Source organism: Ambystoma mexicanum, chromosome 6q, assembly GCF_040938575.1.
Source record: "Ambystoma mexicanum isolate Mex_15411 chromosome 6q, UKY_AmexF1_1, whole genome shotgun sequence".
Lineage (NCBI taxonomy): Eukaryota > Metazoa > Chordata > Amphibia > Caudata > Ambystomatidae > Ambystoma > Ambystoma mexicanum.
The window spans coordinates 1,041,031,172-1,041,056,631 of NC_090937.1; the positions used below are offsets into that span (position 1 = coordinate 1,041,031,172).

The window sequence follows — 25,460 nt, forward strand, 5'->3', positions numbered from 1 at the left end:
GTTGAAAGAGCAATTGAATTACAGAAGCAGATCTCAAAAGGCGAGGCTGGATGAGCCTCAAGTAGCCAAGGTCTTATTGAACTTGGATGAACAGAAAGTAGTAACAAATCGTGTGAAAGAATGAAACTCCTGTTCAGAAGGCATGGACAAAAACAAGGAAGACGTCAGAGGTCTATTACAAAATAGTATTTTAAAAACACCAGAGCTCAAATTTGTGGTCTTCAGTCACGTGGAAGGATGAAGTTGGACAAACATGGCAAATCACACCTACGCATGAAGGCAGAGCGTGCCTTCACTCCCCTGAATATTCCAGAGCAAAGAACATTTCCAAGGACAAGTTCAAAGCATTAATTGACAGCAGACCACTGAAGTGATGATAGATGATGGGTTAATTGGTGGGAAGCAATGGTTATGACCAGCTCACCAGCACCTGAAAGTCCAGCCTGGGTGCTGCTAAACATAGGTGGAAAAGTACTGACGGATGTAAGAGTGCCAACCAATGGTAGGGGTCTGCGTAATTAAGGGCCCTATAGTTTGTGTAACCAATGAGACGTTGTGTATTAAGTGACATTCATGATGACCTGTTTGAGAGGAAGGCTTAGTTGCCACACCTGATGTTAAGGATCCTATCACTTTCTTAGACTAATATTGAACGTAAACTTAGATGTTCCTTTAGACCCAATCACAATTGCCATTAGGTTTTTGTAGTTTGCCACGTAGGATGACGTTAGTAAATACGTAGGTTAATGTCATCAATGACAAGTTTTAGGTACAGTGTTTTTTCTGAAGCAAATAGAGAAACCTTGCAGTGAGATGCCTGTAGATGTCCGTTGTACTCTCTGTTTCAGATAATTGGTATTAAAACAGTTAACCTTTTTGCCAACTACCTGAGTCGTTTTGATTATTGATGTTTTAGTAACTTCTGCATTCCCATTCATCTCATAGTATTGCTACCTTGTCTTAAAGAGCTGGGGCGACTCCCCCTTTTCAATCTTATCAGCAGTTCCAACCCACTTAATTTCAGGCAGTCTCCCCAATTTCCATTGTGCGTCTCCTTATAACACCTAAACCACACCCCAAACATGTCTAAATTATGAGATGCCAGTTTATTGGCTCTTGATAGAGATTGGACAACTATTTTCCATACCCTTGCCCAAGGCCAAACTTCTTTTCTTCTATTCTCCCATTAATTTGCCAAGCCCAGAATTTGGGATGGATAAAGCCACCCACTTGAATTATATTTTTACACATTTCAATGTTGCACTTAATTTATAGATGAGCATAATTCATATACATGACTAAAACAGTCAACCCATGCCAAACGTAATGAAATAGTTCCTGTGACTACACAATGTTTCAGGTTCGAACACGTTTATTTCTTGATTGTACAGACATTATAACAGTTATCAACCTGAAATGTTCTATATAGATATCTAATTTAATAAGCTATCATCTCTCAAAATCTCTGCTTTGTGACATTTTTTGGGAAGTCACAGGTTGTAACTTGTTCCCAATGTCGAATTTTTACAACCACAGATAGGCCTGCTCATCAATATTTAATTATATTTGAGCCAGTACTGTGTGACTTATGGTTCCTGAGAAAATTAACAAAATATGATTGTCCATCTAAACTAATAGCAATCTCTAAACATATGCATATTTTGACTTCAATTACACACTGAGTTTTGTTTCCCCACTCAACATGAAATCTGGAAATCTGCTTTCTTTGTTGGTCTTGCTTGCAATTCAGCCATTAGCCTTCCTTATCCCATGGCTAATGGATCATGTGTTGCTTACCTTTGAGAGCAAGACCCAACCCATAATAAATTCCTTCTTGGTCACTGCTGTGGCTTCAAACGATGTTTTAGATAGAAGATAGGGCGAAGGTCACTGTTTGAGTGTTCTGAGCAGAAACCAAAGCCATTTCTCAAGAACAGAAACTGGTGATTTGACATGTTTAAAATTTCTTTTACACAGGAGGCCTTTTAATACTTGACCTCACATCATATGCAGACCCCTCATCTGCCATGTGTGAGAAACCTGAAGGTGTCTCACTTACTAGTCCCTGCGGATCTGTCATCCAGGTGGCCAGGACACAGCGATCGCTATGGGATCCAGTTCCTTGGGGTGGACTGGTTAGGGAAGGGGGGTCCTCGGGGAGTGGAAGTGGGACACCAACAGGTGAGACGCGGTAGCCCCCTTCTTATAACAACTTTTCCTCAGCCTACCACATAGGATACCCAAACACTCTCTGCCCCCCTTTTTCTGACGCAAACACTTTCGCACACCATAAAAGACGACAAACAAGACTTGTCCCAACACAGGGGTCAGGCAAAGTCGGGCAATTGACCAGAATCGCATACACCTGACAGCCCTTTCCCTTCCCCACAGGGATAAAAAGTGGAGCACGAGAGCACAATACGAGTAAGGCAGACCGTGTGACGAGAGAGCTAACTCAGCACAGCCGTTCAAGAGGAGGAGAAAGAGGGCACAAACCTAGAGGGTGCCAAGGAGAGAAGTGACTTTGCCCTTTCTGAGACGGGCCTCTGAAACCTCTGCAGAAGGAATTGTAAGGCTGCAAACAATAGCCAGTGTGTGTTGCAGCAGATGTCAGTGGTACACAGGGCCCTCCAAAGCTGATGACCAAGCTGGGGAGAGACGCTTGCCACCATGGTACCAGCCTTGTCTTCGGAGAAAAGAAAAGCCAAGCGGTTCATCATAGCCAGTGAGTCGAGGGGAGAGCCGATAAGAAACCGAACTGTGTTGAACCAAAGTAGCAAATGGCTCATTAAAGAAAATACAAAGCACTGTTAATATGAAAGGGGAAAACCAGGTACAGAAGAGTCAGGCACCACGTGGGTGCTCACTCGGGAACCTCTGGGCGATTACCCTATTGTTGAAACCACTGTTACCAGAAGGCCTTGGGAGGATGTGCAAGAAATGGGTCAAAGTGGTCATACAGGGCTCTAGTAAAATCCGCTGTTCAGTCGAAAGTCTTTGACCGACAGATGATTGTAAAGCAAAGCAAAGGGAAGAGAATCCTGCATCGTAAGAACTGATCAAGTAATCGTGTGAATGGCAAGAGTGAACCCGATGGAGGGATGCTGATGAAAAGGGGACAAAGCTTGAAGTCCCAATGAATAGTGTGTTGACAAGAGTGAACCCGGCAGATGGGTGTCCACAGTGAACTGTTCAACAAGACATTGATTTGTGAGTGTCACAGAAGATTGCTTTGAGAAGCCGTAGTGAACCTGGCTGAGGGAGGCTAAAAAACCAGAAGGGTCTGAGCCTGGAAGAGGGGAACTCGGAGATGAAACATTGTCACTCTAAATACAAGCAGAAAGGAACTTTTTGTGGCTCTGAGCCCAGAATAGGGGAATCCAGGCGTGAGAAGTCATCACCCAACAAGCAGAGAAGTTCCTGTGAGTGGAGAAGTGTTTTAAAACAGCCGTCTTAGAGGTGGATTATTTGCAATGATCCTGGTCTTCGAGTCCCACAAAGAAACTGGCGTATTCTGGGGAAAAATGACATCAATTTTGATTTTAAATGATATCATTTGTTCATAAAGTTCTATGTGCTCCTACACCGAATACTTTCCATTCTTGTGGTATCACGTCTTGAAACTTTTTATGGCCTTAATCTGCCTGATTGGGTCTTTAACAAAACCCTTTCTTTGTTTTGGCATTTCTTTTCTGTCTCTGGACCCGGATCCATTCACCCTCAGAATAAGTGCTGCCATTTGAACTTCAGTCCCCACCTTCTAGGTGCTCCGTATCCGAGGTTGGCAATACCTTGCAGGATCATGGGAACTGAACGCATCCTTTTGCCTATGTTGACGTGAACTCTCAGGGTCACTTTTACATTCTAGTGCAGGGTAGAACACAGTCTCTTCTTGTGACTGTTACCAATGTGTACTATCCCTTCTTCCAGGTAGTCAGTGGAAATCAACCTGTTCACCGAAGCGGGCTAGATGTTCTTGATGCAATAACATTTTCTATAACTAACTCTGCGATGTTCTCATCATATGAGTTTTCAGGGTCAGAAATACTCATAGGACTATTTATGGTCCCCCATGACGCACTGGTCCAGCCACCTTCTCTTCTTTTAGGTATAGGTGAATATTCATCAATGTCGGATAAGGACTGGCCTTCCAGATCAGGTTTGCTAGGAATAGGTAAGGCCCCCAGCCTCATGTTTCCCTGTTGTCTAGAAGTGGTATTCATGAGGTCAGTTCCAGTTTGTACCTGGGAGTTTGGCAGGAACTGACATGAGGTCCTTGATGGGAGGGACATCTCTCCTTGTTACATAGGGCCCTATACCATTCCCTGATTGGTCAGGATACCTCAATGCCTATTTATATTTTCGGATTTCAGTATTTAATTTCTCACAGGTGTTTCTCTCTGCCTGGATTTCCTACTTATATTCAGAGAGTTGAACCTTTAACTCTGACACTGAGGCCTGGTTGGCTTCAAGTACACTGGGCTGAGCCACCAATCGGTCCCTCACTGTCTGAATCTCTTCCTGAAGGATTTCATGTTCTCTTTGAGATTCTTGTGTTATGCGTGCCTGTTCATGGCGTTTTTCTTTTAAACAAACACATTGGGCCTCATTACCACCCTGGCCTTAACTATGGCGCTATTAGTGCCATGGTTGATGCGGGTATTTTACCAACTCCGCCATGGTGAATGCGGAATTACAACCCCATTCCAAGGTTGGCGGGGTGGTAATTCCCCATTCACCATTGGCCCTTCCCCATTCCCATTTTTGCCTCATAGAGCTCAATGGGAATGGGGAAGACGGTAATTATGGTACCGCAAATTGCGGTACCGTAATTACCTCGAAAGTCCCTTTGCGGGTTCCTTCCTTAACAGCTGGTAAAACCAGCCGTTAAGGTCGGGACCCGCAAAGGGACCTCGTAATTAGGCGGTAAGGGTTTAACAGCGGCGACACCTTTTACGGCGCCGTTAACCCCTTACCGCCTGGGTCGTAATGAGGCCCATTCTCTCTACTGAGCATCTTTACTCTGTGCTGCCTTATAATTGGTAAGCCTTTGCCTTTTTCCAAAGTTCCCTAAGCGCTATATTTTCTTCTGCAATTCTGGTCAGCTCCATGGAACCCGAGTGACCTTTCTCTACCTCCATTTTCACCATTAAAGCATCTTTGTCTTTGATCAGCTGTAATTTATGTTGCTTCAGAATATTTAACTCCTGATCATTTAATCAAACTCCTGTTGTGAGTCAGCCTCTTTTAAGATTAACTGACTGTTTTCCCGTTTTAGTTAATTTATGAACTGTTTACAGGCCACAATCTAATCCAGCAATGCACTATTGTAATTAGTTGATCATTAACCTTGTGGTGCAGTCTGCTCAAGTTTTCGACAAACTCATTATGTGTCCTGGAGTGTAGAGAACTGCAATTCTCGCTGAACACTCTCTTGTTGATGTGTTTTAAGCTAATTTTTTAGTTGCTCAATGAGGTTTTCATATTTGAGCTCTAAAATCTGGCTTTGCAGAACTTTATCTTCCAATTGCACGAGTGATTCCTGAGCCTGCTTCAGGTCTCCAGTCTGATCCAGCATACTGGCCTCTTTATTTTGCAATCTCTCTTCAATTAATTGCAAATTAAAAATAACTGAGCTGTGAGTTGAGCCATTTTAGTCTTCCCACCACATGCATTTGGAGGCATGTAAAACTCCTCTCTAGCTTTATGTAAAATCCCATTATCCTGCCAAATGTCAGTGCTTAATGATGTATTATTTTAGCTTGCCAGCATCCAGCCCATTCTCAGACCATTCTCCTCGAATAAATAACTTGGCTAGGAGATGTTTTCTGGCCTCTTCAATTTCAATGCTACCCATTTTAAAAATTTCTTTTTGCACCCTTCTACACTCTCTGCACAGGAGCAAAAACCTCACACTTGATTCATGCTAGATTTTAACAATCAATATTAAATCAAATAACCTTTGCACTATTCTGCACAATCTTATTCCTTTGTACACCGCCCTGACTCTGTATTCAAGGTCAACAGTGGTATTTTAACAATGCATTAATCAACTTGCTACGCCCCCTACTGACTTTGCACTAGACTGAATAGCCTGTTAAACAATTCACTTGTCATGAATCAAAAACAGAAAGCTAAATGCTGGCCACAAGCCCCCATTTCTGTGTTGGATATATTTCTGTGGCAGCTATCGATCAGGGAATTCTTTCCCTGCCCAATCAACAACTCCAACCAATACTCCTTTTCGGTTCAATCTAGACCTGTCTGTGATTCATAAAGTACCATGTGAGCCCCTCATCCCTGTGCCACTGATAAGCGAAGAAGTAGGCTGATGTATATAAAGAATATATATTAATTAATGACTAGGAACATTTACATTCGTACAAAATCACTAATCACGAAACCTCACTCCTTGGCCCAAATGCTTTTCTCTCCTAATAATTCTTTTTTCCACAAATTGAAAACATTAGGATAACATGGATCACAAACTCTTCAGCCCCACAACATGTAAAGTCAAAACACTTTGGCTGGGGTTCAGCTTAAATAGCATGTAGTACCTTGAAACATAACAAGATCATAAGCTTGACACTGTACTTGATATGAAGTTTAATTTAAATAATATGTAACACTTTTCTATTGGCAAAAACAATTTCAGACATGTAACGCTCTATCTTCCGACACACTTGAAAATGCTAGCAGTTTTGTTTAACTTAATCTCCTGTCAAAATAATGTTGACTGGTGCTGAGCTCTATGCAATGCTGGCAGTCTTATAGCACACCAAACTTTATTTATATTTGAAACCCTTTTTCTTTCACCAATATGAAAGGCAAAATCTCCCTTGTTCCAGGAGCCACTTTATCGCTTTCAGTAGAAGGTATGCTTTTAAATGAGTGACTCCACTCTGTTTAACTTTGGGAAGAAACTGTTCTGTCCCAGCACACAAAAACCCAGGTATTTAATTGATCATTTAAAACCTCTCTGCTTTAAGGCAAGGTTCAGTGGAATGGAAATTAGTAGGGAACTTTGTTTTTAATGCACCCCTCCCTGTAGGAAATGTTGGGGTTGGCAAAAATAAATAGGAGTAACCAATTACTTTACAGACTATATTTTTATCCTCACTGGAAGCGATGTTAATTACAACTTTCAACAAAATCACCCTGTGTAATTGTTACGCTGACCTGGCTCCCACAGGGGTGTCGATCTGAAATGGACAGCTGCGGTCTCCACCAATGTGACGCGTAGTGCCGAGATGACGGACTGGACTGGCCCACCTAGCTTCGTTTGCTTGGCCCGTAGGAATATTCTTCTGCAAATGGAGAAAGGGAATTAACCACCTGGGGAGTTGAGCGTTAACACCCCCACTCCAGCTGTTCTCCCCACTGATCACCTTTGACGTCCCCTCTTATAGTCTCACCTGATGGATTGGAAAGATGAGCTCTCCATCCTGCATTGAGCGCAGGGGCGTGTAGCTAACCAGTTGCTTCACTGTCTCGAAGGAATTGGTGGGTTCCAGAACAATATTGACTCTGAGATTCCCGGCAAGACGCTGTAAGTATGCAGTTCGTAAGAGTTCAAATGTCTGACTTTCACTCTTGTCCGATTAATTGCAGGTTGCAGCTTGACCCTAGCGAAGAGTTCCTCGTGGCAACCGGTAATATTCAGGTAAGGATTTGTATTATCCAACGCAGTTCGATGAAATAATGTCAATATGTAACCTGTTGCTTTCTCCCTTATTCAGGCGGTGAGAGAAAGTATGAAGTCTCGGGGAATAATGCCTCCGGCGGTAAAATCAGGTAAGTCTATTGCGGTGAGGAGGTTTCCCCTTGTTTGTCCCCTGGTTTCACCTTGCTGTCCTTTTGTTTCCCCTTAGGGGCCGGGGTTCGGCGAAGATGCAGTGGAAGCTGCGCCGACCTGTGAAGAGGTATAGTACCCCCGGTGGTAAAATCAGGTAAGTCTATGGGGGGTAACTAATATTGCCTCTGTGTATTCCCTTGGCTCACCTTGCTGTTCTTGTCTTCCCCTTAGGTGCCAGAGTGCGGCGGGAACATGCAGGAGGATGTGATGGAATGTGAAGATGCTGCGAAGGCCAGTGAGTTCAGCGCGGCGCTGCAGCAGGCGAGGTGACGCGCATAAAGTAACTTCTTTCTTCCAGCTCGAAGGCGCGATGGATCGGGAATTCAGGTAAGGATCAAAGGTATTGCTCTTGTTCTAACTTTTTCTCCTTCTTTCTCCCTTTTTCTAGGAGCTCCAGACTCGAGGCGGGCGTGGCCGAAGACTGGATGCAGACTTGCAGGCACGGTGAGCGTTACGCTGCTGGATGCAGATTAACGCAAAGCGTGTGCTGCTCTTTGGGCGTGGTTTAAATAACCCCCAAAGAAGTCCCAGGTAAGTATTCCTCCCCAGCCCCACCCGAGTAAAAAAATAGTCCCTAGGTAAAGTAGTCCCTTCCAAGCCTCTTTTGGCTTGGAGCTCTTGCAGCATGGTCTGCATCAGGTATGTTTGCAGCGTGGTCTGCATCAGGTAAGTTTTAATCTATGAGCCTGGCACCTATAGCGCCAGGACTGACTCTCCATATGAGCCTGGCGCCATAGACGCCAGGACTGCACCCAAATAGCCCCAAGCGGGGGTTGTTGGGCTTGCTCTGGGTAACTTGATGCCTGCTTCCGGGGTTGCTGGACTTGGTCTGGGTCCCCGGGGGTAGGCATCATGACAGTAATTTGGCTATGTGGGATTTAATTGCATTATTTTTTTAGTAAAAATACTAAGGATCTGCTTTGTGTGCTGACCCAATCAATAAGGGGAAAACTATTCATTCAAACAGATCCCCACCAGACTTGCTTTGGTTGAACAAGTTTACTTACATAAACATCTCTGGGTTTGTACTCAGGAAAAAGGACATCAAGGCTGAGGTCATATTTCAGGTTCAGGACAAGGACCATCAGAATCCATCATCAGTCATGGAGATTCTCCAGGCTCAATCCCTCTATTTTGTCTCTGCTTGATCATAAAACCCAGCCTCTGTCCCCTCTCCTGAGTTCCTCCTCTCCTGATTTCCTCCACCAATCTTATCAACAGTTCCAACCGAGATAATTTCAGTCTCCCCAATTTCCATTGTGCGTCTCCTTATAAAACCTAAACTACATCTCAAAAATGTCTAAATGATGAGATGCCAGTTTATTGGCACCTTAGAGGGATTGGATAACTATTTTCCTTATCCAAGGCCGAACCTCTCTTCTTTGATTTGCTCTTTCAGTTGCCAAGCCCTTAAAAACTCTAACGTGCCAAAATGTTGTAATTTATAGTTAAGAATAATATATATATATATATATATATATATATATATATATATATTCCAATGTTGAAAGACATCAAAAGACGAAATTCAGGCGAGCAGCACTCCACGCACAAATGTTCCAATAAATCACGTGTAAGCAACGACAAACACTGCTACTCCGGTTGCATGTTATAAAAACAACCTTTATTTTTGTTTGTAGCAATAAAAAGTTCAAAGTTCTCCCAGTGAGAGTCTCTTGCCAGACGGCAGCCTGACGCGTTTCACCACAACCTAGTGGCTTGTTCACAATATATATATAAATTATGCGACTGCACAAGGTTGCAGGTTTGAACAAGGGTTTTTCTTCATTTATTAAAACATTATAACAGTTATCAATATATACAGATATCTAATTTAATAAGCTATGGTCTCCCAAAAACTCTTTGTGACATTTTCTGGGAAGTCATAACCACATTTCAGGTTGTAACTTTTGTTCCCAATGTCAGATTGTTATGAGGGTTAAATCCACAGATGGGCCTATCCATCAGCGTTTTAATGATACTTTACCAGATGACTTATGGTTCCTTAGAAAATAAACAAAATATGATTGTCCATCTAAACTAATGGCATTCTCTAAAAATATATCCATATTTTGACTTTGTTTCCCCACTGTGAACATGAGATCTGGACATCTGCTTTTTGTTGGTCTTGCCTGCAATTAATCCATTGACATTTTTTCTCCCAGGGCTAATGGATAATTTATTGCTCATCTTTGAGAGCAGGCCACAACCCATCATAAATTCCTTCTTGGTAACTGCTGTGGCTTCAATATATGTTTTGGAATCTTTAGATAGATAGAAGATAGGGGAAGGTCATTTTTTGAGTGTTTTGAACAGAAACTGGAGCCCTTTCCCCTGAACAGAACCTAAAGCCATTTTCCCTGAACAGAAACTGATGCCTATTCTCCTGAACAGAAACTGGTAATTTTGCATGTTACAGTTTGTTTTACACAGGTGGCCTTTTAATATTTGACCTCACATCATATGCAGATTGCTCCTGCGCCATGCCATCAATGTTCACCTTTAAATTACACTTTATATTAAACTGGCACAGGCACTAAAGTTTCACTTGTAAACAGCTCCTCTTAATACCAGATGCAAATGTCTTTATATTTCCATGCTGCTCTCTTTTTGTGAAAAGTGCCTTTCTTTTTCATCATACTGTGGTGAAAGGTAGGCCCCTGATGTCATTCACACATATGGCACACTTAATTTGAGCCTTCCTTCTCGCGGTTTCTTTCAAAGCAGTTGTGGCCAGTCACCCATTTGCTTACTCAATGCCTTTTAAATTTACTTCTGCTGCGTTGTTTCACTTTCCGTGTTCCTGATTTCAAGCTGCAGAATACACACATTTTCCATGGTCTCTGTTTTATCAAAAGAACAGCGTTTTCCAGTTTTGCAGTTTGTAAATGAATCGTTGGCCTTTCAGTTTGCCAGTCAAAATTGTGCTTGCAACATTTCAAAGACAGTATTTCTGCATTTTTAGGCCCATATAATTTTATTTCTCTGGAGACAGCATTTTGATGTGGCATTTGCTAATTATATGCTGCTCCTTTCTTTTTGCCAGTGATTGCTGTGTGTTTTTAATGCTCTGCATTTCAGGCGCACAGAAGCCAAATGCAGTTTCCTTTTTGTCTCATGGCTGCCTTTGAACCCCACATTGGCTTTCAATGACACTATCTTATAGGTAATTTAAAACTGACAAGAGGGTGGGCTGGGTTCCATATGCTTTTCTGAAGCCTATTTGTTTAGTGTACCCCATGGTCTTGGGGAGATTGATAGATTTGTATCCTCCCAGAGGTCTCTAGGCACTCATAATAGAGTGCCTAATGAAATGAGAGATTCTTAACGTGATTATACCAGGAGTCTTGGAAAGATGCTGGATCCAACAGCCTCGGTGCCTGATTGAACACCGGAAGTATTGAATTCAAGTCATCCCCCGTCCGACAAATCTGGCACCATCAAGAGACTGACCTGCCAGTATCAGCCTTCCGACTACTGTGACGTTTCACAAGGTGTTGTCAATTCGCCCCCAGGGGGAGCTCTTTCCCATGAGGCTAGGGTGGTACGGCTGCTACCATATAGTCCCACCAGGTATAGTTTAATGTAGGAGGACCTCGTGGGGAGGGACTCCCCTTCGGGCGGAAAGGTTCCATCACCTGGGTTACTTTGAGGGGTCAGAAATGAAAGGCGGACTACTTGATAAAGGTTTTTGACAAGAAGCCATTGTATTAATTTAAAGGGTGTGATAAACGCCTCACTTTCCCTAACCTAACAAGGGTTTCCCTGCTTATGAAACTAAGACTAAAGGAAAACACTCTTATACATAAGGATATCTGTCCCTCACATCTATACATACAACAAAAGCATTTCAGGCATTCATATGACTGTTCAAGTTCAACAAAATTAAGAATTGGAACCAAATATTCTTGTACCGTACCAGGGTCTGACCCTCTTCCCCTGGATTAAAGCAGAATTTCCCCAAAAAGTTGCAATGAATGAAGTTCACTCAAATAATCAAGTTCCACTTCAAAAGGATAACGTTTCTCCCAATAGCCAAGTTCTTTCCAACATAAATATTTACTTCTGGAGGGTTTCACATGGCGGCGTGATTGTCAAAACAAAGGTCATCATTCTTCCAATGAGTATTTCAATAAGACTTCTCTTTCCTTGAGAAAGACAACTACACACTTCTTCTTTATACACAATGTTTTTGTCAGGATGGTTTTACCACAATTCGTCCAACAAATAGGTGGCGTTGCCATTTTCCACCACAACCTTTCACCATAATAGAGTACTTCACTGTCTTCCACCTGGTTCACTAACCTGCGAGGGCTACCACGAGCAATCCTTTTCCTGGTGTACTCTCCTGCCAAGATGAATCACCTAACACTACTATAAATACTCTGCGGTGTAGGTTACTTCAAAACATCAGTAAAGTCTTTTGACTTTCAATATCAATAAGATTCACAACTTCTTTCATAAGGATGCAAAACCTGTTGATGCGGTTTGTTCCACTGTTTAATTGGCCACATATACTGCAGGTTATCCTACTCTTCCCCCTTTCCACTCTTCACAAGGAGGGTCACTTCCCTGCCATATTTCAGCTTTCACTATCACACCTGAGAACCCTTGATAATGTCTTTCAGCAAAGGTTCTCGATCCAAGAAGGCTGTCTTCCCACTTTCTTCCAATTACCCTTCTTTGGCTTTGGCAATGGTGGTTATCTGTCTCATAGACTGCCCCCCTCTTCACTTGCAATTCGGGTTACACTTCTCCTTTGATACTCCCCCTGCTTTCCTTTACAAATGGTGGTTACACTGGGGTATTAATATCGCCCCATCTGTTCATGGGCAAAGGGAATCAGTCTTTCTCAAATATTGTTCTTCTATTTGGGTAGTGATGCTTAAACACTTCTGTTAATTAGTTTGGCATTAAAAAATAATGGCAAGCGGTTAGCAGTTTGCAATGGAGCACCCGGGGTCGCCTGTTTGAGGATAATGCACCTGTTTTTTTCTGCGCGTCCGTGTCTCTCGCTTCCGCTGCCACTTCTGCTATACTCTTCAGTTTAAGAGCTCCTGATAGCTCCGGTAGCGTTCCCGCGACTCATGTCTTCCCGAGCAGGAATCCTTGTTACTCCTCTCAGGCACCGATGCTTTCCAGCCACCGGAGGCAGACACAAAAACCAGAGAGCGCCTCTCTCCCATGGGGCCTGCAACAGTAGCGCTTCCCACTATGCAACCTCTGCAACTTGAGGTCCTCTGCTTCAAGACCCTCTCAGCACCATTAACTACCAAAGGCATGGTAGTGGTCACAGCGTCTTCGTTCTGCCCTTGCTGCATAGAGGGCCATGGATAATTTCTGCTACTTCTACTTGTACTTGTGATGAATCCTGTGGATTACGAGGATAGATGGGTGGATGGGTTGATTCATGGATCGATGGGTGCACTTTCTGAATCCAGGATAGGATATGATATGATAGGTTATTTATAACGCGCTTAATACCCAGAGGTTTCTAAGCGCGGACCCGGGGATCGAACCTGCATTGCTCCGTGTCGTCTAGCTTCCAAGGTGAGCATGGTGCCGCTGAGCTATCCTCCCGAGGATCATGAAGGGTGTGTGTCCAAATGAAGCCAGAAGCAGTTCAAGCCCTGCAGCACGCAAAGGGAGCAAGACAGAACACAGTCAGTATTACCGAGCATTCCGATCCCTTTCACGAACAAAGGCAGGCAACTGTAGCCAAGCAGAATTACTTGTGTACGAGTGAAAACAATATTAAACCAACCATTGATTGTCGGCCCATGGGAAGTCAAAAAAGTGGCACTCGCGTATGAGTGAACTTTATTAATAGCACTCGCGTAAGAGTAAAATACTCTGAAAGCCATTAATTGAATACTAAAATCTTTGAACACGGGTGAAGGACTAGTCACCACTGCTTAAAAGTGATTCTGAGGTCAAGGATAATCGAACAGTCAATTGTGAAGCAGTTGAAAACGATGGAACACTGAAGTTAAGTGACCGATAATTGTGAGTCTTTCGAACAAGCATTGCTCCAGCCAAGAGTGAATCAATAATTTCCCAAAGTCAGAGTGGTGCTAGTAGTGCCCAAGGCCAATAGGGGTACAAGTATAACCAGAGCCAAGAATTGTTCAAGCATTGCCGAAAGCCAAAAGAGAATAACAACATGGCACACAGCTAAACTGCTGTGGTTGGCAGGTAACAGAGAGATGAAGGCAAAGTTGTAAAGAGGTGAAGCTTGTTGCTGGTGATTGTTCCCTAAATGTTGGTGTAACTCACATTACCAAAGTCATGAGGAGGAAAGGTAGAATTCTGTCCTTAAAGACATTTTGGTTGTTGATGTTGCAGAAAGGCAAGAGTGGCATAGAGGCTGCCCTTATGGAACATGAATGTTCAGAAGAAGAAGAACCAGCTCTCTCAGCCATGTCTAGCAGACACAGCACCAGGTTAACCTTCAGACTCCGAGCAGGGATGACTTTGACTTGGAACCCTTTTTTCTTCAATAGAAATCTGAGATAGGAATGTGAGGTCAAATGGAGACTGTGGGCCTCATTACACGGTAGGCGGTAAACCATGGTGCTATTAGCGCCATGGTTCATGCCGGTAATTTACCGGTACCGCCTTGGAGGAAAGGGGAATTACCGTCCTATTCCAAGGTTGGGAAGGCGGTAATTCCTCCTTCCTCCATTGCCCTTCCCCATTCCCATTTTTGCCCCATAGGGCATAATGGGAATGGGGAAGGCGCTAATTACGGTACCGCAAATTGCGGTACCGTAATTAGCACCCCGGTCCCTTTGCGGGTTCGTTTTTTAACACCTGCTAAAAGTAGGCGTTAATGTACCAACCAGCAAAGGGACCTTGTAGTAAGGCGGTAAGGGTTTACCGGTACCGGTAAAATACCGGTACCGGTAAACACTTACCGCCTACCGTGTAATGAGGCCCTGAGTCCCTTAATCATCATGAGGGTCTGGACACATTTCATCCCAGTATAATCTAAATGCTAACAACAGATTTTTGGCCACCCAGATTTGGCCCTTTTGTTCTCTGTGGCTGCTGCCAAGCCCTGGAATTCTCTTCCCTTTGCTCTTCGCAGAATAGACAATCACTTGTCGTTCCGCCGTGCCTTAAAGACTTTTCTGTTTTAAACTCTCTTGGTTTGCCCTCTCCGGTTGCTTCCTTTTGGTCTCTAGCGCCCTGATACCTTTGGGTGGTTGTTGCGCTTTAAAAGTTACAATAACATAACATAGCATTCCTTCTGGGGTGCCTAACCTCTATGGTTGTCCCAGACTCTGGTGAAAATGTTTCCCACTTAGGAATACACCTTTTTGCAGGCTGCACTAGCAAGAAGTATTTCCTCGACCATTTGAACGGCATGCAGTCATAGCATGCACCTCCTCTCGTCTCCATTCATAGTGGATGTGCAGGAGAGGGAATACCTCTGGCGGTGCCCCCTTCAGTTGCTACTATGGCTCCCTCTTGGTCGGAATCTGCCCCGCCCCCACTGGTTCTATCTGCTCCATTGCCTGAAACATATGTGATCAATTAATCTGTCTTAACTCACTTGTGGATTCAGTGGGCACTGTGGTGCATTTGCCCTCTTTGGCCTCTACTCCTTCAGCATTCAAACGTGATACGGATGAGGAATCATATGAACTTAGCCATGGAGGGTTTTCATGCATGGCTGGAAGATGTGATGTAATTCTTGGGCCTCACCCTGCCTGATTCATCGTCAGTGGATACAGGGTCTTGACCTTAGTACTTTCAGAAAACCTCTGGCTGTAAATGGGGTGTCCCTTTTGCAGATTGTTGTCTGGAAAGAGTCAGAAGCAATCTAGTTAAATCTGTATTCAAGGGCAGTCATGATGATGATGAAGAAGCAGGAAAGATGCTACTCTTTGGAATAACTGTTAATGTGTCATCCCCCTGAGACTCAACCATTCACCCAGTCCTCGTTGGTTTCGGCAGTTAGCATCCTCTGCCGTTGACAAGGAGGCGAAATACATAGAGAGTATGGGCAGAAATGCGTGGCAAAAGAAAAAGATGTTTCTTGAACATCTGAACGCCAGCACAATATTTGCATTTTGCCATTACAAATTGCGGATGGGCCTGGGTGAGTCCTGTAGCGAACCAGAAGAACGACTTGGACTAAGGTGTGCCATTTTGAAGATGTTTTATTTTAATAAAAAAGAAGACGCCCATCTAATCCTACTACTTTGAGGGAAGTACCCTACCCAAGAAAGTAAAAAGTAAGGGTGCTCAAAAGAAATAGTCCTTAGTCCAAACCCTAATAGCTAACTAGGTCCTGTGACTTAAGAAAAAAATCTAACAAAAAAAGAGGCCAGAGCAACCTGGGCCAATCTCTGAGATCTCTTGTCCATAGGATTTACCAGTTGATAAATATCACAAAACACAGTTCACAACCTCTCTGCAAGTTCTGTAAGCAAAATCTCAGTTCTTCACAATTCATTAATTGTTGCAATACAATCCTCAGCCTCTATGTAAGTTTGTAGGCCAACCCTTGATTCCATACGTTTCCTTCTTTCCAGGAAGAAAGGTTTTCTTAATCCAATACTCCCTTCTGCAGTCTGCTTTAGGCATTGGTTACCAGGCACCAGGCCCACCACGGCTTCCTTGTGGTCACATAGCAGATGAGACAGTTGCTTCTCTGTCTGTCTCGTTCCCAAACTTGGCTTCCCGGTTAGTCAGGGCGCCAGCCTTCCAGTGTTCGGTTACCGATTCTCTTGTTCTCCGTGCAATCACTGGCTCTGCGGTCTGGAAGGGTTCTGCCACTTCAAAACATCTTCTCGTCAAAGACTTGCCTCTGCGTAGGAGTCACACTTCTCCCTGCATAAGAATTTCTCTTGGTTTTATGTAAGTCATTTGATACAAATGGGTTATGTCTTTCCTCTTTGACTGTGGAGTTCAGGCGAGATCCAGCATTTCCTAAAACCAAAGAGACTGAGGAAATATCACTACTTGGTCGATTCAAAGCAGAAGTATTCAAAATAGAAGTAACAATAGTCTTTCCAATTCCCATGTAGGCAGATAAAGGTCTACAAGCCGGGAGTTCCTTATCGGAATGGGAGTCCTTGTACCCAAGAGGGGAGTCACTCCCAGCGAGGGTCTTGCTTAGCAGCCTCATCTCCCTAGCGTCAAAGAGGGTGGCTCCCTGTTGGGGAGAAGGGAGAAATATTCCAGATTCGGCACACTATGCTACAGATCTACCCCCAGTAAAGCGAGAACCTTTTTGACAAGCCTTGCAGATAGTATATCAGTTTCAATTAATTTGTTGGAAAGTGTCCTTCACAATGCTGACACTGTTGCAAGGGGAATGGTCATGAGAATGACCTAGGATTGGAGGCATACCTCTAGTCCAGAAAACATTTACAAGTGCACCCACAATGTTTTCAATCTCGTTCTAGGGAGCATACCTCTTTCACCAGCCCGGTGATTAACAAGTGACCGAAGGGAAGCCCGTCTCCCACTCTTCCCACTCCTTTCTGAAAGCAGTAAAGATGAGACAGGGCAGATATTTCCTCACCTAGACATCTGAGTCTGGGAAATGTGAGCCGATCACTCAGGAAGCATTACATCTCCTCTAAGTGCTGAGAGGATATTGACTACCAGTGTCTCTCCACGCTAAATCTCACACTTCCTCGCCAGAGGATATCACATTCTCTCATAGAGAAAGTGACCCATTTTCTACAGGCACAGGCTTGGAGAGGGTCCTGGCCATAAGGAAAGTTAAAGAATTCTTGAAACAATTCTTCGTGAGGTTCTGAATATGCAGAAGAAAGGCCATGTCGGACCGCAAGCTAGCCACAACCTCTTCTTAACCCCTTAAGTGCGAAGGACGAGTATGCTGGTTCTTTTTGCATAGACTTTATTAAAGCTCAGCAGTTAAGCAGTTCAACCTTTAACCCCTAGGGGAATATTTTAAGGGCATTATCCCTGTACATAGCAGAACCTCCCTTAAGGTTGGGGCAAGCTGTGTGCAATTGGCCTCAAATCAGGCTTCTTATTGCCATTTACGCTGATGCATGGGTTTCCCATTTCCAAACCTAGGTCTCGGGTCTCTGGACATCTCCAACGTTGTTCACCTTGTTTGTTGGTGTAGCAGCAGCCTTTCCTAGGAATATTAGCATCTACATCTACCTTTGCATAGGTATTTGACTCATTTGGGCCTCCTTCAATCGGAAAGCATTTTCAGCACATCAGACCTTGCGCCTGTTCTTGGCCTGTCAGCCAATGAGAGCAAATCTTTGACACTAAACTCAATCTCTGTGGTTTATTGGTGACATCTGGAACACCGAAGCAAGAAACAAAATGTATTCCTACAGTGCTTGCCATCTCATGAGTCTACTTGCTGTGTTCCTTCATATGTGCAGGATTTGATGTCCTGCATACCCAAGTTACAATTTACCCTTTTTAAAATAAGGGCACTAAACATTAAACTGCATCTTGGGACCAGCCTCAGTTTTCTCATGGTCCCCATTCTTCAGGAGGTGTGGGAAGAGCTTCTGTGGTTGAGCCAAGTCCTGAGTATTTTTTTCTTCCTTTGCCCCTACAGATCCAAGTCTCTCTTTTACCACAGAGTTAATTGTCACTGGAGACTACATGTTGAGCTATACAGCAAACCTGATGGCTATGTTCTATGACAGCAATCCTGGGGTATCCAGTCTCCACACCTTCTTATTGGGCCACTTATCCTTTGAGCAGTGGGGCTGGGCTCTCAAGCATGAGATCTTCCTAGTAGCTACCCACATAATCATTATGTTTGCTGACTCCTACCCCTCACAAGTGTAAACTCATCATTATTGTGGCTCTTTAGCTCTTTCAGGGATGAGGGTCATCAGTACTCCCCCCTCCCCCCACACCCCCCCACTACCTTCTTACAGCGTCAACTCAAAATGCCCTCTGTTTGTATTATGAAGGGGGAGGAGTCTGGGATCTCAAGACAATTCTCTTCTTCCATTAGAATGAATGATGCTCAGTGCTTTCCCTGATCATCCCTTCTGCCAAGGCATTCACAGGATCAAGATGAGCCACATCTGCTGTTTGATTTGAGTAGCCCCTTTTTGCTACATGTTCATGATTTAGTTTATCTATGTGAGATGGTCTACTTCTTCCCCATAGAAAGGATCTTCTCCAGCAGAGAGAGGTCTGTTGTTCCATACCTCCTTTCAATCACTGAGCCGAGTAGTCTGGTACTCGACTAGTTGACATAGAGCCATCTCAGTGTCTCTCCAAACTATACGATAATCTTTCAAGAGGCGACAAGGCATTCCTCCCACAAGCAACATAAGAGTACATTTTTAGTTTTAGGCCTTGGATCCGGGAGTGTGTAGACTGCCTCACTCACTAAAGTTCTATCCTTTAGTATCCAGCCCAGCAACGTCAAGTTAATTCCCGTCATAGCTTACTTTCAGTCATATGTGTCAATCCAACCTCTTCCCTCTCATGTGTGCGGTTGTCAAAAGACATGGCTTGTTGTGTATGTTTCCTAGGTACGGTTTCTCATTTGGTTTGGGATTTCAACGTCATTTTAGCCATATTGCCTAACAAGCCCATTACAATCATAGCCTCTTCAGATTTAGTTGACATTATGGAAAGCAGATTGCCTGGTAGACAATCAGTCAGCTAGGCATGTGCAAGAGTTGCAGGATCTCTTCAAACAAGCCTTGAATATTGTTTTATGGAGATGCATTCTAAAAGTTAACTCTGATTTTCACATAATTCAGGATGTTTTCCCCACTTTATTTCCCAACCTGTTTCTCGGAGCAAGAGATGTCTACATAACCAGGAGTGGATAGTAATAGGGCTCTCAGGTTCTGCCTGCATTTCACATAGGGCTTCCACTCCTGTAATAGTTTGTTCATCTACTTTTGCAGTCAAGTTGAGGCCAAGCGAGCTTCTAGGGATACAAATGTGATATTCCAAAAAGTGAAATATGATTCACTGAACAAGTTAGCCAATTTTCTTCTGCTAAGGGGCCTTCAAATGCATGCAATGCAAGCCAACATGGCTGTCGGTCCTTTTGATATTTGCACACATTGGGCCTCATTACGACCCAGGCGGTAAGTTACCGCCTGGGCCGTGACTTTACCACCATGGCGTAAACTACGTTTACGCCATGGTGGTTGGCGGACTTACCGCCCCATTCCGACCTTGGCGGGGCGGTAAGTCCCCAATCCCCATTTACCCTTCCCCATTCCCATTTTTGCCCCATAGGGCATAATGGGAGTGGGGAAGGCGTTAATTACGCCACCGTAAATTACGGTGGCGTAATTAACTCCATGGTCCCTTAGCGCCATGGATTTTAACACCTGCTAAAAGCAGGTGTTAAAAGCGCCATGGCGCTAAGGGACCTCGTAATTGGCGGTAAGGGGTCGGCGCAGCTAACGCTGGCGTAAACCCCTTACCGTCAGGGTCGTAATGAGGCCCATTGTGACATATGTATGTATGTATGCAAAGGCATGTTTGAGGATCTTGTCTCACTGAAGCCTCCCTTTGGACATTTTGGTTGTTGCAGGAATGAACTGTACAGTAAAATGTCATTGACTATTGTTGCCCATTCATTGTCTTTACATTGACGCTGATGAATTCCCCTAATAAGTGTATTTTAAGGTTTTATTATAAGGAAGTATTTACAAAATACACAATTGGGAGAATAGGATGTTCAGTTTAACTTGGTGCTCTTGGTCCCCAAAGTGTTAATTGCATGGAGTGGAGCAGCACCATTTACAACACTTTGCAAAATGTCCTCTCCGTGTAATTTTTTACTAATTTTCATCACATACTGGAAAGCTTGAGGTCAAAACAGCTTGACCCATCACTTTTCCGCTACACTGGTGGAAAATGTAAATGCCTCCCACAATTAAGAAGTGCAGGAGGCATTTACAGTGGATTCCTAGGGAATCTGCTTGCTTTTAGCAAGTGATAATTACAGGAGGATGCTATAGGAATTCTATGCCTTACTGCCAGCATGAAAGTCCATGCTGATGGTCAGGCACCGGCATTTTTCAGATGAGGCTGGTACAGCAGTGGGACAGGTCTAATCTCTCCTGTTCCCCAACTCCGCCTGACAAATTGAAGAAAATCCTATGGATTGGTAAAAATGGCAGTAAAAGTGTACCACCATTTTTACAGATATGCAGGACTTGGAAAATGGCCCCCATTGTTTTTATTTGACGTTAACTTGAATACATTTCTGGGTTGTGTCGATCAATGCTTCCCTTTTCGCTCTATGAATATTTGACGGCCTTTTCTTTCTTTGAGGGTTTGTTTCTAATTTGTAATTTTCTAAAGGGTTTGCCTATGCACATGGTATCCATAGCTACTTGCCCACATGACCCCGAGCATAACATGCTGGCAACATCTTTTTTTTTTTTATGATTGCGATCGCCAGATTGAAACACGACACACAAAAGTGTTAACACCGGCAGAGGTGTAGACAGGGTAGGGCCTGAGCGGGCAAAGCCCACCTAAAATCTGTAAATGTCCGTAAGTGCCATGAGGGCATTTACAGATGTTAATGTCACTGCAGTAGGTCCAACTACATTCGCTTCAGGCCCCCTTGGTTAGACAATCCTGGCCACGCCTCTGGCGTAGGCTGACACACAGTACGTCGTGCTTCATTCAGTCTTGCAGACTGGAAACTAATACTGAACGGAGCCAGGGGCGGACAGATAATGGAGGAGGGGGCAGTAGAATTCCCGTGAAATTGAGCAAGAGTGACCTTTCATAGGGCAGCCTTTACCCGACGGTCATCAACAACTTTTCAGTGATATTCGGATCTACATGCATTTTTTTACCTTGCACAAATTACGTGAGGCTCTTGTGTTACATTTACCATAACCATGCCCTTCCCATAATAATTAGGCCACCTATATCCGCCCCACGTCTTAGAGCCTAATTCTTGAGCTTTAGAAATGGTAGTGATGAGTTGTATTCAGGGTAATGAACATTAGTTAAATTGGGTGGTAGATTGTCTTAATATATTCACCTTTTTTCAACTATTAATGCATCGCTAGATCATAGGTGACGAAAACGAGGCACACTATTTTTGTGTTTAGGTTGATATATAGATTCCCATTTTGTGTTGCTATTTGTTTCCTTTTGCAATATTTCTGTGATGGTGCACTCATTTACCTTTTATTTTTTATATTTTCTACAATGGTTACATTTGATTTATTAAATATGTATTAATTCTGCCCTGAATGTCATGTTCCCTAACAGGTCTGTGATTCTTATCCAAATGAGTTGTATGTACCAAAATCTGCCACGGCTCCGATCATAGTTGGCAGCTCGAAATTTCGAAGCAGGGGGCGCTTTCCGGCTCTCTCCTATTACTGCCAAGATAACAATGTAAGTGTTCTGCTTTTTTGCATTGTTACTAGACAGTGAGATGTGTGCATTTCAACATCATTCTTTGATATTATTTGTACAGCAATATTGCGTAATTTATACATGTGGTTTTAGGCCTTGCTTCTCTGTAATGATTCCTTCTTTATTAAACCTCACCTTCTACTCAAAGCCATAAATAATTAGTCTCTATAAATTTTAAAAAGGACTTCTCCAGCATTGGATCTTTCATGGATTCACATGCTTGGAATATTCCCCGTCGTCAGACTGGGACCCCTCGGTACACATATATAGCCTTTTCCTATAGGAAAACTTCTGACACTTTTGTGTCCTATCTACGTCCTTTTAGGACCCGCCTATGCATGCTCCGTAGGCCGTCCCAGTATAAGAGGCCTGCCCCGCGGCTCCCCTTCAGATTTCAACCGTCTCCAAAGTAGTGGGATCTCCTTGCGTCGTCTTAATATTTTGTGCAAGGTTGTGTACCTGGAGTTGGAGTTAGGTGAAATTTTCCTCCATGTCAGGAAAAGCGCTGTTCCGTCCGTGCGCGACATGCGGCTTGAAAAAAGTTTACAAGGGGGACGGACATATGGATTGTATATACTGTCTCTACCCTCATCATTCGGCTGATAACTGCGACATATGCAAAGGGTTTTCTCAAAAGACCCTCAAAGACCGAAATCGACGGCTGGTGGCATGGTTGAATGATGGAGCGGGGGCATACCCCCCTTCGGAGGTAGGCTCCACACAATCGGCGAAAACATCACACCGCGCTGCCTCGTCGGAACCACCGGCGAAGAAATCTCGGCCGATTGGAAAAAGTCATCTCGGAGTCATTCAGCTAGAGAATCCTCGTCGAAAAAATCATCATCTTCATCAAAAAAGCATGAGAAGGAAAGGCCGAAATCCTCCTCGGGCGATCACCATAGATCGACCACGAGTCGAGAGTCGAGTAAAGGCAGGCCAAGTGTGGAAAAGGAGGGACCGCCTAAACCACCTGCTAAGCCACCGTCGTCGACGGCGGTCCAGTCATCGGCCTCCACCCTACCGCTGACACATGTGGTATCCACCGTCCCACCGACAACAACTGCGACGGTGGCCTCGTCAACTGAGTTTCTACAGGAAGCTTGGAGGCCTGAAGTTTTTGATCCGTACTGCAGGAACAGGCTGTGTCACTGTCCTCGGGGGAGGACGAGAGCGGGAGAATAGCTGGCCCGCCAGACCTCGGGCTACGAGTGGTTGACAAGTCGTCGACGAGGGGATCCGGAATTCCGGTGTCTGCCCCTCTTCTCAATCCTCAATCTGTTTTGTCGTTGGAGATTCTGTCCACGCTTCAGTCTTTAGTACAGTCGTTGGACCAGAGACTACCTCAGGTAAACCTGCCACAGTCACCCGTCGACGAGCCGGGCCCGTCCCGTCCCGTCCACCGACGCACTTACGCACGCCAGTCTCAGCACCACTGGCACCCCAAGAGGAAGGTGAGCTGCCAGATTTGGAGTCTGACAGGGGAGCCATGTCGGATATCTCATCATCCCCCTCAAGGGATCCAACCTGGGAGTCAGAGGTGGAGTTAGAAACCCCAACAAGCCCAGCTCACCCGTCCCCCCGGACGACATTGCATCATTCCATTCTATGATGAAGAAGGCGTGTAAGGAATTTGGTTTGTCCCAGGAAGAACAGAAAAAGGACTGTTTTTTGTTTGACCACATGGGTAAGAGAAGGAGGTCAGTGTTCTAGACCACGTGTGGAAGGAGGGTTTGCAGACAATGCGTCACCCATTTTCGGAGCCGGCAGTGAAAGGACGCCTTGAGAAAAAGTTTAAGGCTCCAGAGTCTACCCCCAAGTGTTTATCCTCCCAACCAACGCCTGATTCGGTGGTGTCGGCGGCAGCGGCTTGGAAGGCGAAGGCCCAGCACAAGTGCACGACTCCGCCTGAAAACGAGGCAAGACGTCAGGATGCCTTCGGCAAAAAAGTGCTATCCGTGGGAGCAACTACAGTAAAGGCCCCAAACTCTGGCTATTGTAGCCAGATACGACAGAGAAATGTGGCACAGGCTGGCGCCGTTGCTGGATCATCTTCCGGAAGAGCATAGGAAGGCAGCGATGTTACTTGTCCGAGAGGGTGAGGAAGCCTCCAATCACGCAATAAACATTGCGGTTGACCTCGCTGAGTCAGGCTTCAAGCAAGTCAATAATGGGGTCGTGTTACGACGACAGTCATGGCTTAAGTGTACCTACTTCAGGCCAGAGGTACAATACAAAGTATTAGATATGCCCTTTGAGGGAGACCTTCTATTCGGAGAGAAGGTAGACGAGGCCCTAAAGGGAATGAAAGAGGACTTGGACACGGCACGTTCATTGGGTACCCTCCAGAGTGGCCGAAGCTACAAGTCTTTTCGTCCCTTTAGAGGGGCTTCAGGTAATTCCAGATTCTCTGCGTCCGGAGACCGATCCTTTGGTAGGTCGGCTTACCCCTCCCAGGGATACAGGCGTGCTTCCCAAACTGCAAACCGACGCCGGAACTTCCAGACGTCCAGGAAGAAACCATCCTATCCGTCCTCGTCGAGAGACCAGTAAAATAAAGATCAGCAATGACGAACAACACACCGTTATGGGGGGAAGAGTATCAGCCAATGTCGACGAATGGGAACGAATAACGACGGATCAATGGGTTCTGGACACAATAAGGAACGGGCATTCTCTACAATTCAAGCACAGCCCTCCGCACATTCCACCTGCGTTCACCGCTCATTCCCATCTGAGGGTACTGCAACAAGAGGTAACACTCATGTTAGCAAAGGGCGTGATAGAATTAGTTCCAACATCACAGAAAGGTCAAGGAGTCTACTCAAGATACTTCGTCGTAAAAAAGCCGAACAGCAAATGGCGTCCCATTCTAGACTTACGCGATCTCAACAAGTCTTTAAAGAGCCTAAAATTCAAAATGCTCACGCTGCAAGAAGTGATCCGAGCCGTTCAAGAAGGGGATTTTCTAGCATCCCTGGATTTACAGGACGCGTACTTCCATATTCCAATGTGTCGGAAACACAGGAAGTTCCTGAGGTTTGTGATAGGGCGGACTCACTACCAGTTCACGGTTCTTCCCTTTGGGCTCAAGACCTCCCCCAGAACGTTCACGAAATGTCTGGCCCCAGTAGCGGCCTGGCTAAGGAAGCAAGGCCACCACGTATACCCATACCTCGACGACTGGCTGGTAAGGGGATCCTCCCCAGCATCGACCAACACA

The 25,460-nt window shown here is 44.6% G+C and overlaps 1 protein-coding gene across 2 annotated transcripts in view; it reads left to right on the forward strand.

The window, feature by feature from the left end:
* The window catches only part of MTMR7 (myotubularin related protein 7), a 591,157-nt gene that overhangs the window by 224,038 nt on the left and 341,659 nt on the right, over positions 1-25,460 (forward strand). For both annotated transcript variants that reach the window (XM_069631578.1, XM_069631577.1), the window contains exon 5: positions 22,091-22,219. In XM_069631578.1, the coding sequence (XP_069487679.1) occupies positions 22,091-22,219 (129 nt within the window). The remainder of the gene's footprint in view (positions 1-22,090; positions 22,220-25,460) is intronic.